The 16,269-nt window shown below is 46.2% G+C and overlaps 4 protein-coding genes across 5 annotated transcripts; 2 read left to right on the top strand and 2 right to left on the bottom strand.

The window, feature by feature from the left end:
* Positions 1–125: 125 nt before the first annotated feature.
* LOC108030756 (protein new-glue 1) lies at positions 126–575 on the top strand. Its single transcript, XM_017103807.2, has one exon. The coding sequence runs from the start codon at positions 141–143 to the stop codon at positions 498–500; it is 360 nt and encodes a 119-aa protein (XP_016959296.1). The 5' UTR covers positions 126–140; the 3' UTR covers positions 501–575.
* Positions 576–5,339: 4,764 nt separating this feature from the next.
* Positions 5,340–6,352, bottom strand: LOC108030768 (uncharacterized). The gene is made up of 3 exons (XM_017103821.3): positions 6,156–6,352; positions 5,774–6,088; positions 5,340–5,660 (listed from the first exon to the last, which is right to left on the bottom strand). The coding sequence occupies exons 1-3, from the start codon at positions 6,219–6,221 to the stop codon at positions 5,445–5,447; spliced, it is 597 nt and encodes a 198-aa protein (XP_016959310.1). The 5' UTR covers positions 6,222–6,352; the 3' UTR covers positions 5,340–5,444.
* Positions 6,353–6,532: 180 nt separating this feature from the next.
* Positions 6,533–7,191, top strand: LOC108030783 (uncharacterized). The gene is made up of 2 exons (XM_017103835.2): positions 6,533–6,611; positions 6,673–7,191. Exons 1-2 carry the CDS (start codon positions 6,534–6,536, stop codon positions 7,177–7,179), a joined length of 585 nt encoding a protein of 194 aa, XP_016959324.1. The 5' UTR covers position 6,533; the 3' UTR covers positions 7,180–7,191.
* Positions 7,192–14,194: 7,003 nt separating this feature from the next.
* LOC108030761 (circadian clock-controlled protein daywake) lies at positions 14,195–15,704 on the bottom strand. Of its 2 annotated transcripts, none has more exons than XM_044094897.2 (5): positions 15,549–15,704; positions 15,105–15,194; positions 14,887–15,040; positions 14,546–14,829; positions 14,195–14,477 (listed from the first exon to the last, which is right to left on the bottom strand). In XM_044094897.2, the coding sequence occupies exons 1-5, from the start codon at positions 15,631–15,633 to the stop codon at positions 14,278–14,280; spliced, it is 813 nt and encodes a 270-aa protein (XP_043950832.1). In that variant the 5' UTR covers positions 15,634–15,704; the 3' UTR covers positions 14,195–14,277. The 2 variants fall into 2 exon arrangements, with proteins under 2 accessions (XP_043950832.1, XP_016959301.1); XM_017103812.3 differs by having other exon boundaries at positions 15,105–15,197.
* Positions 15,705–16,269: the final 565 nt, after the last annotated feature.

A 16,269-nucleotide genomic window follows, 5' to 3' on the forward strand; every position in this document is an offset into this window, starting at 1 on the left:
TATCTGTTTTCTAACCACCGCCAGGTATTTACCGATTACATGATATAAACATATGTACGTTGTACACACAAACATGAATGTTAACTTCGCCCCAGATTTCGTATAAAACCCCACTAGATTTCTAGATCAGACACACTACAATGCGCTTCCTATTCGCTTTCGGCTTCGGCGTGCTGCTGTGCCTGCTCCTGGCTCAGGAGGGCAGTGGTTCAAGCTCATCTACGGAATCGAGCACATCGACCACCGACTCCTCTACAACCACTACCACTGACTCGTCCACCACAACCACCACCGCCTCCTCGGCCAGCACCACAACCACAGCCTCCTCGTCGTCCTCCTCGTCGGCGGCCGCCAAGAGGCGCAGGCGTGCCCGCCGTCGTCGCCTGGCTCGCGAGCGCCGTCGTCGCCAGGAGCGAAGGCAGCGGCAGGAGAAGAGGAGGCGCCGGATGGAGAAGCTGCTTGCCAGGCAGCGCCGACTGATCAACCAACTTCAGGGATAATTGGGGATCGGGGTGCTCAATGATTTTCTTTAGCGGACAACCGTTTAATAGAAATACAAACACTGGATAAAGTAATCAAGTTATTGTTGCGATTCCAAAAGTACGTGTTCGCCAACGGAAACTTTGAAAAGGGTTTCACGCTGCCAAGGATAAGCTGTTCCTTTTGGGTTTTTTAGATCATTACAGATGTATCTATGGGCATGCCCACACCCATCCATGCACATTTTCAATCAGTCGAGGAATGGCGCGTTACTGAGGCAGCAGGCAATTGGCCCTATCCCAAGAGTTTATTATGCCAGAGATTGAGCGCTTAAAAATGCTTTTCTTGTATCCAAGCTCAGCAGTCAGCCAGTCTGGAATCAAATCAAATAAAATATTCATTTTGATCTTTGAACTGTGCATAAATGTGCTGTTGTCTGCCGAGGGGATTGAGTAACTCATGCCCCCGATACGAGATACTGAAGTCCATTGGATGCGAATAAAAAGTGTTGTGTGTGTGCTTATAAAAAATATGCGGTTTGGCGACGGCACGTCATCGCATTCGTCGCCATTTTTTCAAGCCGAGAAGGGGAAATAAGTTCTTTGGATTTACACTGTGGATTGAGTGTCGTTTGCTTAGCTGCTTGCAAGCCAAATAGACTTAGGTTTGGTGTAAAAAGCAGTTAAGTTGAGCTAAACATATTAAAATGCAATTTATTTATTTTTGCCCCTTAATTGCTTACATTTTAGGGATATATATTTAAATATTTTTATACCCTTGCAGGGGGTATATTGATTTCAGTCTTAAGCTTGCAACGCAGTGAAGGAGACGTTTCCGACCCCATAAAGTATATATATTCTGGATCAGCTTCACTAGACGAGTCGATGTAGCATTGTCCGTCTGTCCGTCCGTTTCTACGCAAACTAGTCTCTCAGTTTTTAAGCTATTGGGCTGAAAAATGTTGTTTCTTTTGCAGGTAGTATGTAAGACATAACCAGCCGAATCGGACAACTATATCTTACAGCTCCCATAGGAAGTATCGGGGAATAAATTTGTAAACAATTTTTAAGAATATATATATTTGGTGTGTTTTAACATATAACCTTCAAAGCTTGGAAATAATAAATTTTCATTAGTTCTTGATTTCAAATTAAATCAAAATCGGACGACTATATCAAATAGCTGCCATAGGATTACGAAATCGCATAAGAGGAAACATTGTCCGTAAACTGATCGGCAACTGAGAATACGAATACAAATAAAATGCTTCCAGTCAAATGTAAAATACATAAGGCAGGATAATATTCTAATGTTGTTATATTTGAATTTCCAGAACCCTTCCAATATGCCATAGATGAGCATTTTAAAGACAAAGAAAGGGAATTGGGTGGTATTGGTCCCATTTAAGTTTGAGACATTCTTTAAGGTGATTGCTCTGTTAGTCACGGTTTAGCAAATACTATTTAGTTTAGCTTTAAAAACATGGTTTTGAATTATTCCTTTCCAAAATGAAAACTTAATGGTGAATTTCTTTTAACAGTTAACAGTTGAACTGTTTCAGGTAAGTAAATCCCAGGATCTGGAAAGGCATAAAACCTCGAAAACATGGCATGAAAAGCTCCCTTCTACCGCAGCAAGGAATTGGGCATGTAAAAGATTTAAATGCGCTAGGAATTGTTAAGGGTAAGCCCTGGAAACAGGAGATTTATGCGCTGGAAAAGAAAAGCTCTCCGCTCAATGTCCCCATACTGTCCTTGGCACTATCAACTTATTCAATAATCCAACAGCGGGGCAACAGATTCATAGAGTGGGCATGGAAAAAAGGGAATCGGATGCCTAATAACATGGGGATCTGTGATTTATACCAAGCGAGTGTGAAACATTTATTTAACTCTTAGATATGTGAATGTGCTGTGTCCTTGTAGCAACAACTTAATGCGCAACAACAAACATCAGTGTTGTGACCAACTGAAAACTATTCTGACCAGCAACAAAACGCAAAGCCATAAAAAGAATACATTCAGCTGGGAAAGAGAAATCTTTTGCCTAGCTTAGTTTCCTTTTTGTTTGTTCAACTATAGACTCTGAAATTTTTCAGCATGTCCCTTACTATTCAAACAATTTGCATATCCTTTTAGTGTGTTAGTATGCTTAAGAAATCAACAACAACCACGGCAGAGGCCAAAAACCCTACCCAGGCATACCAACACGACAGCCAACCGAAATCCAATGTCAGCTCAGGAATTCCAGTCATGAAAGAAGGGAAACTAGTAAAAGAAATTATGTTGAAAATCGAGTTCTTAGTACTCTATACGTGTACCTTTTTAAATAAAAAAGTCCAATTTCTATTAAAATTTCTAGGCAGATGTAGTTAGATCAAGCAACCTTTTTTATGGTCCTTATAGGAGAAGTTGAAAAACTAAGATAGACAAATTATAGCTTAGATGTTTTGACATAGTCATGTCTATGTGATATTTAATATTTTGAAGATAAGAATTTTATATTATAAAATTTAATGACTTACCAAGCTGTCATAGGAACATTAAATGGAAGTAATCTTTTATTAAAAAAGCTGAACTGAAAAGTTGCAACCAAACTAAGTGTTCACTATTACTTTTCATACAAACCTGACGCCTTAATCGGTTTCCGTAATATGACTTAGTTGGATGACATGGTTTTAGATATGTGTCCGACGACTACTGTTCCACTTTGTACGTGTGCCGGCAGATGCGGTATTATACGATATACTAAATAAATAAACTTTCTACAGTTTTTACATTCAGCACGCTTCGTTAAAATCAAGCAAATAAGCAGAGGCATATTGAATTACAGCGTGTCGTATTTTATGTATATAACTAGGTGAATAGCAGGGAGGAATATAACCACCGGTCTTTCTCCCTAGCCAATTGATTTTCTGAAAGGGTTGGTATGAATTCCATTTAGTATTTGAAATACCTTTCGATAAATGTATCTGTTTTTTCATTTCACACCCTTCTGGTGCGCTTCGTCACTACGTGGATTGCCAAACACAGTGATAGAGTCGGATAAATACGGCTGTTCTAGAAACATTCGGAAGACTAATGGGAAAAGAAGAAAGTACACACTTAAGTTAAAAAAAATTATTTTTTTAGATTTAAAAATCAAATTTGAATTTATAAATTTAAAAAACCGATAACTATAATGTTAGTTTCTTTAGTAAAAGATTTGACGCAGCACTGATCGGAAAGTGCTATTCAAAGTGATGCAATGGCAGTTGTTTAAAAGAGTGTTACTTAACACGTTCGAGGCGAGCCGAGAATGCGAGGCATTACATGGAAGGGGGATAACTGGGAAATGGAAAAAAGCGGGAGGCAGGCGAATCGAATTCAAGTGAAAACAAAAAACAGCCGGGGCCATGGAACTGTTCCTGGCACTTTGAACTCCCTGACCCGTTGCCAGCCATAATATTTATGCGCAGACGTTGCTCAATAAGCTGCTCAAGGATTTATTAGCCAAATGCGAAGCTTTGACTGGCTGGCTGGAGTGCTGTTCGGCTCGGCTGTTGGCCTCTGTGGCATATGTGCGTCTTGCCCTCTCACTGAGAGAAATATTCCTATAAATCGACTTCGGTATTACTTCTCAACTGTGTGAAAGAGGAGTTTTGTGTGGCAGTGTAGCAACCTCAAAGCCGCGTTAGGAATATTCTCTTTGTTCGGGCTGAGTCGCAGCCAACTCATTGATGAATGTTTTCAAAACGTTAGCATTGACTGGCAATTTTTCAAGATTTACTGTGCTGCAATCAGATCAGGCTAACCCTTTGGGATCCCTGGGGCAGAGAAGGGGAACCCAGCTGGACGAGTTGGACAAAGAATTTCCTTACACTAGGGTGCTCTCTGAGCAGCGAGGCGTTTTGTCGCTTTGTGTGCCTGTCTAATGGAGCTTAAATGGCCGTTGGCTGACCCCTGAACTTTTCCTTGGCTCGGATAAAGTTTCCCGAGTTCAACAAAGTGAAAACAAATGCATTGTGCGGATTGGGTAGAGGGTCGAGGTTGAGCACAATGAAACTCGCCTTTTTACACCTCTTTTTCGGTGGCTTCTGGCCAGGTAATTGATAAAAGTTGTTTGGGCCAGATTTGTCCAGAGATTTGTATTTCCATCCCCGGCCTATTATCGCCGGTAATTGAAATTGAAATTTTTAATGGAAAGCAACGAGTCGAGAGCGAGTCAGAGGCACCGAGAACTTTTTAGCATTCCCCATTGTTACTGTCGCTTTATTGCTTCCTCAATAACACCGATGGCGCATCAATATGCCAATCGACAAATGACCAAATAACCAGAACCAACGCTCGGCAAACTTAAACTCGCATAAATCAAACCAAGTGGCACCTTCAATAGAAAAAAAGGAGCTAAACGGGATTTTAAAATTCGCAAACTGTCACTGTCGCATCACAATAAACACGACACAAGTCACAAACATTTCATTGCGAGTATATTGAATAATAATTTGATGTTGTGGGCTTTTTGTTTCTCTCCAACCCCTACCGCTACGTTCTGCCATTTTAATTCGATTTGGTAGGGCTGCAAAGCCCGAATCGTCAGATGTCAAATTTCGAGAGCAGCACGTCCAGATTCCGTCATTGAATAATATGAAAATGGCAATTCGAAATGACTTTGATGCTTGACGAAACACAGATCATTTTTTGCGAGTTTATTGTATAATATGAGAATCTTAGTTCGAAATGACTTAGAAGGTTGACGAAACACAGATCATTTTATGCGGGCTTCCCGGTTTCTGGGTATATCGTGATATATTCGACCCAAAACAAACGCGAACCATAACAGGTATTTAAACCAATCTACACATTAAGGCCCTAGGTAGATTTGCTCTTTAAGGGGCAACTTTATTTGCTTGCTTTCTGGGAAACACCTAGTGACACATGAATAACTTTAAGTAAATACCATTGGGACGCTCGACGAAGCTGGATCTAGGCGATCTTTGGCAGCATTGCAAATATGCCGGGCTTGAGGTTGTTCACGTCCTGGACGACGAACTCCCCGCCGAAGTGATCGTTCATGATCAGAGTGCGCTTCTTGCTGGCGTCAAGGTGCATGGCTTGCCAGACGATTTCGAACTCCAGCTCGGGCAGGATGGCGGTGGTTGGGTCCTCCGGCCACCAAAACTTGTTGATGAAATAGGAGCCCTGTAATGGACGTTTTAAATGAATGCGGTGCCAACGGTATCGGCCCTAGAACATGACCGAAAGGGAATGGAGGGTCAGCTGGAGCCGCGGCACTAGCAACCCAGTCCACTCACCTTGGCGATGGGGCAGTTCTCGACGATGTTGCCGAACTCGCGGATGAATCCGTGCACAAAGCGGCCCACCGGGGACTTGTTGGCGAAGCCCAGGATGCGGCACACGTTCAGGGTGGTGTTCAGAGTGGTGGTGTAGAGCGGGTCCTGCTTGTTGGTGATGCGAGCCTCCACATGGATGTCCACGTCGTGCAGCTCCTGGTGAACCTCCATGCTGAAATTCAGGTGCGGGTCGCTGCTGTCGTAGACCACCTTGTGGCTGACGAACTTCTCGTCGCTCCAGATCTTAATGTCCTTGAACTTTGGCCGCATCATTTTCTGGAAAAGAGGTCGGGAGATTAGTCTTCAGAACATGGCATCCTCTGCGTGCTCCATTAGCCCTCACCTCAGCCAGGGAGCCATGGAAAAGGGTAAGGACGACGTGCGCCAGCACCAGGGTGTACAGCAACATTTTGGGTCTAGTGCAGTAATCTCACTTCACTGCCCGCTCTCGGCAGGCGGAGCTCTATTTATATGGAAATGGGCTGGGCGAATTTGTGTTCGATCTTATCGAAAATTGACTTAGCATTGAAACAGCTGAATGCTTTTCCAAAGTCCATCCACTTAGTTGACTTAATTCACCATGGCCACGTGCCGCACCCACGCATGTGGGCTAATGTCCGGAGCACTTTGGCGCCCATCGGGGCCTGACTAATCTTAATTGCATTCATATAAATAGTGACTAATTGAAAAAGGGCCAGTCCCAGTGGATAATTGGAGCAAGATGCGCGAGGAGTTAACCCGAAGCTGCTGTGCCTGGGCCTTAATTCTGGTGGTGCTCGCGCCCGCGACCGAAGCCTGGGTGAGTTGGAGCGGGACTGGTTGAAGCCTGGGTCGGAGCTTTGACTAACCGCCGGGGACAGCGCTCTTTCAAGGTCATCCTCACGGACGTTGACTTCGAGGCCAACGACAAGATCGTGGACATCGATGTGAGCCTGCAGAACGAGTCTGGCGACTCCAAGCTGAGCATAATAATCAAGACTTTCGAGGACATCGAGGACGTCCAGCTGGTGGTCGACGTTGGCCTGGAGACGGACAAGGGGAACTTCTCCACCCTGATCAACCGCACCCTCAACTTCTGCAAGTTACTGAAGCAGCGCAACTCGGATCCGCTGGTGCGCGGGATCTACGAAGACCTGCTCAAGCACGGCAACCTCTTCAAGGAGTGCCCTATCCGGAGCGGCACCTACAGCCTCTCCAACTACAAGGTGGACGAGGAGATGTTGCCCAGCTTTTTGCCGGAGGCCAAGTTCCGGTTCGGCCTGGTGATTTTGAAGCCCAAGAGCGGAATGATAGTTCGGTCCACCATCCACGGGCGCATCGACAAGTCCAAGGGCTTCGACAACCTCAAGCGGTTCAGCCTCGGATGAGAGGTGGGCAAACCATATATGTGTTCTGTGTACGGAGCGTCCTGTGCTCGGAGGAGGCGCAATAAAGCTGCGGGGCGCGTCCAAGTTCGCCTTGTTTTAGTATTCAAAATGCCTTTTGTCGCACGATTGACGTCGTCATTGTCGCCCCATCCTGTCCTCCGCCCCGGCCCCTCCTTCGTCGCCTCGTCACGTGTTTGCCTGCTCGACTGCGAAATTTGCATGTTTACCCGACGGTGACAAGCTGTCTGCAGGCAGCCACCGGCAGCGCAATTGATGACGACGATAATGGCGTCGTAGGGGCTGCTTGATGAGCAACAGACGACAATGATTTAGAGAGTGTGTGGAGCGGAGCTCCCTGCAGATGCACACTGGCGAGCTGATTGGACCGATTTCCGTGGGGTGATAGCCTACGTAGACTCCACACCGGGGAAAATCGAGGGTTAACATGCTCCTCCTCGAAGACAGGCCGAAAGGGATTCACCAGCCAGCTGAGAGGGATTTTGTCTGGTTTGTGGGATATATCTCATGAAACTTAAGATTGCATTCTTGAATTGTCCGACATATGTAGTATCATGTCCGATCCAGATCTCGAAACAACAAAAGCTAGAGTTTGGGGTTTTATATGCAGATTGTTCTAATCGGACCATTCATTAACATGTTAAGAGCAAAAACAGAAATACCCGCTAAGTAGCCTGTTTTCGTAACTTGCTATCTCTCTTTGGGGCAGTTACGGGTATCTGGGAGTCGTTCCCATAGACTAAGCGTTATATTTTCGTCAAGGTATGCTTTATTTACTCCTTGTGCCCTTTTTCCCCAAGAAATGTGATTAAAGCCAATAGGATTATTAGAAGATAAAGCCGAGTCGAATCAATGAAGCAAGGGGTAAAAGGGTGTGCGAAATATATTCTATTCTTAACCTAAGATCCCCATTTTCTCAGTGCAGAGCCGCTTGGTTGGTCCTTGTTTAACTGCACCGAATTAAGCAAACATGCCACGTAATAAGGCATGCAACCGAAGTAGTAGGAACTTTTCGCACGAGTTTGGGGCTATAATAAAAACTTGCGAATATTTAAAATGTTTTCTGGAGCACAGTCCTAGAAAGGGCAATCTTTGGGGTACTCCCATCTCCTCCCGCGTTTCTGTAATTAAGGATGCACTGCACATCGCTCGAACGAAGAGTCGTTGACAGCAGCTAAAGTCGCGTTGAGGCCCATGAGTCACTTGATGAGTGAGAAAAAGGCGAACTTCTTTACCCACACTATACGTATATCTAAGCGGAGTATCGCCCTCAACCGGCGATAAATCTTCCGTAGAAAAGTGCAATAACTTAGAGGAGAGCGGCTCCTTTGAGCTTCCCGCTCAGTACATCATTTCGGGCGCGAACTTAATTGCGCGAACAGTACACGTCAGAGCGTTACTTTGAATAATGGGTACGGTAACAGAAACTGAAGCGGTCGGCACTAGGTCTAAAAACCCCCAGCCTTATATGGGGGCTTATTGAGCCGATGGCCTCAGTTTAGGGTCAATAAAAGTCCCTTACTCCGCCGAAAAACCGCCAACCTCTCGCCCCTTGATGTGTGACTGAATGAAATGTATGCAATTTTCGTATCGGCTGAATCGGCGAAATTAAATTTGTTATATAAAAATGGTAATTTTTTGCTGTCCTGCCCTGTTCTGTTGCTTATTTTCTATATTTGCTGTTGTTGTGTACGCATTTCACTTATCGACATTTGAGTGACTTTTATTGAATTTATTTCGTTCGCTTCACCTTCGGCGTTTATCGAAAGTCAGCTCCAACGAATAAAATGGAAGCGAGCCCGCAGTTTTTTCGGCTTTAAGGTTATCAATTATTATTGTCACATTGTCGCAGATTGATTTGGGTTCTCGGGCTGGGATTTCCGAGCAGGGGTGGCCACACATCTTAAATTCCCATCAGGTGCTCAAATAAACCGCGATTCTATTGCCATTGCCGGTTAAAATCCGTTTCCAAATTGCATTTGAATAGAGTTCTTTTGGAATAACCGGCTCAGACATTATGCCAGAAAAAAAGTCGAGTCGAGCTAACTCTGAGTCCCGATCTACCCAGGGGAAGACTTGAAATGGGGGACCGCGAAATTGGGTTAGATATGCTAACCGATAGAAAGGAGCAGGGAATATTAATGAGTGTCGAAGAGTCCAAGGCACCATCGCTGACTATTGGTTATTATGAAAGACAGTTTTCAGTTATGATTTGGCGGGTTCGTTGACCTGCTCATTGTCACTTCGAGCTGACTTCTCTCTTGATTACATCATAACTCAGTGCCAGCGACTCCTCCTACATTTTAATTGGGTCTCGGGCAGACCTTAACCCCGAAATCGAGGTAGGCCGATCCCCGTTCTGTAGGTTAGCAAAGCCTGGCCGGATTTCATTTCAAAGTCGCCTGGCGGCGATCTGCAATCGAAATCAGAATTTTGCCCCACACTCAAGTGGAATGCAAATGACGCCCTCGGCCGGCAAGCAATGTCTGAAAAAAGAAAGGCGAAGGGGCGTCAAACGATATTTGCAGTCTCACTGGGTCCAACAGCTGAATATGCGAAGACCTATCGCGAACACTTCGACTGTCCTGGGTTCAACGGCCCGGCGAAAGTTTCTCGCTTCGCAAACGCTTAAGTGAATTGAAACTTAAAGTTTCCAGAAACGCCGCGAGCCAAAGATTGCTCAACTATGAAGATCCACTTATAAAAATTATGTTAATTGCGATGGGTAGGAGGCGCGGGGGAAATGGATTCTTATTAAATCAGGACGAGCCCAGGGACTTCTGCTGGGAATAAAGGACGGGGCATAAGTAGCATAACTGACAGACAATCGGCAAACAAACAGATTGCCAAAAATAACGGGCGACGGCAGTGGGCAACAGTTTTCCAAGTCTTATGAAGTCCTCCTTCCTCTTGCAAGTCGTTGGGGAGTCGAGTAGTTGAAGATTGAGGCAGGCAAAATCCTTAGACTCAGCTCAATATTTGCACTCCAAGGCATTTGCAGCTGGGAGTTAATTTCCACAGTCCTGGCATCGCTGACTTATACATCATTGGCTTTGCCCTGCTCGGGTTCAGACATCATGAAGCGCTGGGCAAACAAAGGCTGAGCAAATTTCGTAATCAGTTTTTGCCAAAGTTCTTAATGCATTTAAAATAAAGTGGTATCTCCTGCTTCATAAAATAAAGCCAGTCCCTCAATGGGACTCTATTCCCGGGGAAGAGCCCCCGGGAGATCCGACTCCTCGCTTCGCACTTAAAATGCGCATAAAGAACTGGCTTGAATTGAAGGAATTTATTTGGTCCTGCACGCAAATTGTATGCCCCTTAGTGCTGACGGCGAGGCGACGACGAACTTATTGCAATTGCTATAAATTTTTACATAAATTTACGCTATGACAACGCTCCGCCCCGGCCTCCGTGGTCCTAGTTCGCATCCCTCCTACAACCCGGCATTATGCAAGGGCCGTTAGCATTTTCCCAATTTTTATGAGTTTTTTTGGCTTTCTGTTTGAGTAATTTTTCGCCAGGTGGAAATCCACTTTCAATTGTTTGGGATTCTGCCTCTGGCGTCCTGGAGGTTTACATATTGCTCATTTCAGCAGCTCCCTGCGCAGAGGTGGGCGGCTTCCCTCTTCTTATTGCCGTTGCCTGTTGAAGTGTAAACATTTTCGCAGAAGGTGTAAATAAAATCCTGTAGGGCGGTGCGTCTGCTAGCGGCATCCTTGGGCGCCGCCCGTTATCCTTGGCGGAAGTCTGCTAAGCTGCTGCCGCTCCTTGATTGCTTGTTCCGTTCGCGATTGGGGCGGTCTGTGTGTCAACAAATTTTCGCAAATAATCCAAACACTCGGAATATTGATGGTGCTGGCGGGGGGCTCTTTCTCCCACCCCGTTCATTCAAATCTGCGCGATCCAAATGACAATGACCAGCAATTGGCCTAATGGCCTACCATCGAATTGGCCCGAAATGTTGTTTATTTTTACGAGATTAGCGTTAATGCGGTGGAGCTCGAAAATGGCCAGCGAACCACAAGCCGGGTCGTTCTATTCCCCACCTACGTGTATATGCAAAATGCCAACCACTCAATTACCTTGAATAAATGAGAAACTCGATTGCATAGTGGGCTTGCTGACCTATGAAAGTGAGTTACTTTTTGGTGTAATCAGGGGCGCCTACGTTTGGTTGGCTTAACTACTTATTTTCGAACCGGTTTCTGTGAAACCAAGATTTTCTTTTCGGGCGGAAGTTAATTGTAACCGATTACCGTGACACCCAGGAATACGTTAGTTTTCAGTTCGTGAGAACATCAGAAACCAATGGTTGCACTTGATATTGCCATACATAAGTGTGCCATAAAAGTCTACGACTACCTCAGTTTGTCCCCATAATTTCTTCTATTTATAATCCGAAAATGAACTCTTCGCCGTGGCATATGGACACAAATCGCCAGGATAGCCTGGTCCCCAACGTCCATGAATCGAAACACCCCGAGCCCCGTGCCATCGTCCGGCGCACTTCACCAGCTGCAGGGCCGAGTGTGGGAAGGGGTCCTGTGTGGTGTCTATTTAATTACAATTGTCGCTGTCGCCGCAATCCGTGTCCTGTGCAACGGCAACTGCAATTAACGCACTCGGCCTTTGGGAGCTGGCTGCTGGATGCTGCACTGCAGGATGCAGGACGTTGCTGGCTGGGAGCGCAGTTTTGGAGCTGACCGTGTCTGGGTCCTTCCACGGCTTTATCTCCTGCCGGGCGGGGCTGTGGGCCGGGCGATTATTTTACGCTCAATTATTGTTAAATATTTCACAAAATGGGAATATTTATTTTAACATGGCAAATTGGCCCGGTTGGAGCTGGTGTCATGTCCGTGTTTCGGTTTGCCGGCCGAGTGTCCTAATGAGATTGCAATTATTTGGCCATAAATTCGTATTACTCGGGCTTTAAAGTTCATGCACTCCTATGTGGCACATTTTTACGCCGATGTCGCATGGTATGTTGCCGCGCTGCTGCTGCTGGAGAATTAACCCTTGTGAAATGACAGCGTTTAATTCGAAATTATGTATTAATTAATTTGCCTAGAGCAGTGAACATTATAATTAAATGTTTAATTTATGGCTTCTAATGGGGCCGTTATTTAAGCGAATATCTGTACAATCGGAAAGTTCAGTAAGAGGAGGTTGATTATATGTTCTGATGCCCTTGGGTTTTTATACACAAAACAAATTAGTTGCGCAAGTACACCAATGAAATAATTGACCTATGGAACGGCCAATTTGACCTGTGTATACTCGTTTACCCGCATATGTCCTATAACGAAGTTAAACTCGTAAAATCCGCAGATTTGTGACAGTCAAGAAAGTCAATAACACAATGAAATCAGTACTTTATCGGTTGTTTATTTATAAAAAAGAAAACTCTTAATATTAAAACGTTTTACAAATTAGAGTAAATTAGGTGGCTTTGACAGACTGTCGTTGGATAAAATGAGACAATTTACATTGACGAAATGTAGTACGTAGGTAGGGAATGTTATGAACGATACAACTTTTGTGTCATTAGATTTCAATTTAAAGCAGCATTTTTCATTCAAAGTACGCATTCTCAGTTAGTCAAGAATCAAGCAAATAAGGCGTTCAGCGTCGAAGTAAGATGATATTTAGCTTTGTTTTCGTCCAAATACTGAATCAATTAATTGTGTAGAACAGCAAGTATAATTACAATAGTTTTACAACAGCTTATATGCGCTCGCACCTAAAAGAGTGCCTGTTAATTTGCAGAAAAACAAAGTTAGAGTGTGTACAATATCAGTCACTGAACCAGAGTTTTATCTCGTTGCTCAATGACAATGAATCCTCAGCACCGATTAAAAAGTACCACAGATAATAAATCGTATAAAGATGCATTTCAATTTTAAAGATAGGTTTGTGTGCGGACCTTAAACCACTCGGTGCAGACTTTTAGGCTGAGCAATGCAGGCAGCAGAGGCGGGGAACCCCTTTTCCGAGGACCGGTGCACAGTCACAGCAAATATTGAACAACATTGGCTGGGAATATTGAAATACTTTCGGCGACGGCGACTGTTTCCGCACTTCGCACCGGCACAACCCACTAGGGGCATAGTTTTTCCTTTCGTGTTTGTCTTCTGGCTCTGCTCTGCCCATTGTCAACTGGTGGTCTTCCCGGGTGCCCTCCTCACTTTGCGGGCCCGAATCGTGCTCTTGTTTGTTTACCTTGTGGGAAAACTGCATTTCGGGGCTGCCCTCGGTCCAGGAGCCCGCGAATTTATTGCAATCACGCACGGGATTTGTCGCTTTGGTTTTGGCCCGTCTCGCAGTCGCAAAAAAGCAAAGCTCGAAGCTAAGGAAGGGCGGGAAAGGAATGGGAAACCGCAGAATTGTGCAACTAAAATGGCGAAAACGCAGTGCGCATTAAATTTAAACTAATTGTTGGCATTTGTAATGGTTGCCGCTGCGCCAAACGTTTTAATTGCGGCTGCAGCATCAGCAGTTGCAGCAAATTATTGGCAGGCTACGAGCGCAATGGCCGAAAAGAAAAGTGTGCATAAAAAATGCGAATTAATTTGGGGTCTGGGCCTGTTTTTGCGGCAATTAATTTGAACACGCGGCTCCGCCCTTATTTCTGCTTCTGGTTCCGGTTTTGACTTTTCCATATGTGCGGTTGCCCGCGGGGGATCCGCACTCACCGCTCGCCCAGCTCGCGGGGCACAGCCTTATTTGCAGAGTGCAGTTGTGCAGCGCGAGGTCTGTGTACTTTTTATCGGGGAGGCGGCCAGCCGTCGTTTTCAGACTGTCTGCGGAGTGACGTCTATCCTGATATATTTGCAGGACCCGGCCGAACAATGTCTGATTAAGGTGCCGCCCTTAGTTTTTCAATGCTCCCATAGACGACTATTGCAACAGCAGACTAAGGCAACAGCTGACCGACACTAATGCCTTCGGGAAACCTTTTTGCAAGCCCCCCACGCGAGCTGGTCCAAAGGGTGGCTTCAGTTTCTCCACGACTTTATTGGCTGGACTACAGCATTACCTTTCCCCAGATCCCCACGCCCAGATTCACGGACAACTTCCTCATTTCGGCTTCGGCTTAGCCCTTCCATAGAGCTGCTCCGGCGTCGGGATGTCGCTCACGAAGAAGTTGGCCGGAATGAAGTGGAATATCTTCTTCAGCACGTCCAGGAGAATGTCCTCGATGGTCTGGGTGATGACCGTGTACAGGGCGTCGGCCAGCATCCGCCAGTTGTCGTTGAAGAACTTGTTGGTGCTGTCCTCTGCGGCCGGACAAGTTCAGAAGGTCATGGGTGAGTGGGGCCTTGGGTACTTGGACACGGGTACTCACCCAGTTGCTTGTTGCCGTTGAACAGGTTGGAGAAGTAGGACTTGAGGCCGTCCATTTTGAAGTCCACGCGCAGGTTCGTCACGTTGTAGAACGTGAACCCGCCCTTGGAGTAGAGCCGCGTCTTCGTGTGCATGGTCACCGTCATGTTCTCCGCGTCCAGGAACACTTGCCCCTTGCCGTTCAAGGGGATAAGCAGGATGCGACCGAAGAGACTGTAGTCCGCCTGGAGCTTCATCTCGGGCAGCGTGAAGGTGGTCTTCCAGCTGTAGTCCTTCTTGAACACCCTGAAAAAGTGGATTGTGCATTGCCTCGGCACTCGGAACTCGGAACTTGGAACTCACTGGCTCTCCAAGACGTTCGTGTGCCCGAAGCCAATGATCTTGACGTTGGCCAGTTCCACCTTGAGGTTAATCGCGTTGCTGTTGCCCTGGGTGATCCGGATGCGGTTGAGATAGAAGGGGTCGAAGCTCTTGATGCTGGTGAGCCCGGGAATGCCTGCGAATCGGGACCAGATTGTCAGCACAGAACCGTCTCCTTAGGACCACCATAGGGTACCCACCATCGTTCAGTTTGTCGAACAGCTGCTGGATGCTGTGGGTCGAGCAGTTCACAAAGTCCTTGTCTGCTATCCTACACTCTTTGATGTAATCTGCTGCGGTTCGATTAGAAGTTTGTTCAGTTCAGTTCAGTTCAGTTCAATTCGTATGAGTGTCGATCAGTTTCGAGTGCGAGTGCGAGTAAGGCAAACAAAATGCACACAGAGAATTCAGAGAAACAAATCCGGTTTAGTGGTGCAATGTTTTGGCGCAATTCGACAGCCAGTTCGAGCTAAGCGAGTTAGTCACAAATGTGTGTTAGCCAAGACAGAGGAGTGTTAAGCTCTTCAAGGACGTGTGTCGCAGGGGTTCGCAGCGCTAATGACTACTAGGAATGGGTATTGGGTGGAGAGTATTGCAACATCCCCCGCTGCTGATCTTTCGATTCCGGGGCAGGCGGCACTTACGCGGCTCGGTCAAAAACCCATCGTCGCCTCGAACTAGGCAAGTGGCCAATGCCACCAGCAGCACAATGCGTTCCAAGAGTGCCATCGTCGTGTTTGTCCGATTTTGGGGTCACTATTTGAGGAACTGACCGCTCTGCCCAATGCCGACCAGCGTCAACGAGCAGCAAATGGAAACTAAATGGAACCACTTGCGATTTTCATATTTTCTGCGCGGCATTCGTTTGGCGGAAAAACTTGATTCGAGTGGCTTGTGAAAATTTCGCAATCCCATCGGCATCGTTATCGCGCACCGCTGGTTAGTTGGCCAATTGTCGGCCACCCAGAGAACAGTAGTCCGCCAGCTGAGCGCTCGCAGTCTGCTGCTGCAGTCCCAGTTTCTTTCGTCATCGATCTCAGCATCGCAGCGGATCAGGTCGGATGGCTGCGGAGGAAGCCCGGGGAAAGTCTTTAATGAACACAAGTCACGCAAGTGCGGAGTGTGCCGATGTTGACACTTGACTACTGCAGTGGCTGCCGTTCGGGCTGCAAGTTGCAACACATCGTGCACAATCAGTTCTATTGGCGACTTGGAAAATAACCCTAACTCAGCCAGTCGTCAGGTGGAAACTGCCAGAACAACTAGGGCGCAGGGGCCAACAAGTTCAAGGGAATTACTGTCCGTCAAGCGGGGTCTTAGGCCCCGGAAACCAAGACTTGTTCGGACGTGGCCGGCTAAGACCCA

Source organism: Drosophila biarmipes, chromosome 3L (genome assembly GCF_025231255.1).
Source record: "Drosophila biarmipes strain raj3 chromosome 3L, RU_DBia_V1.1, whole genome shotgun sequence".
Classification (NCBI taxonomy): domain Eukaryota; kingdom Metazoa; phylum Arthropoda; class Insecta; order Diptera; family Drosophilidae; genus Drosophila; species Drosophila biarmipes.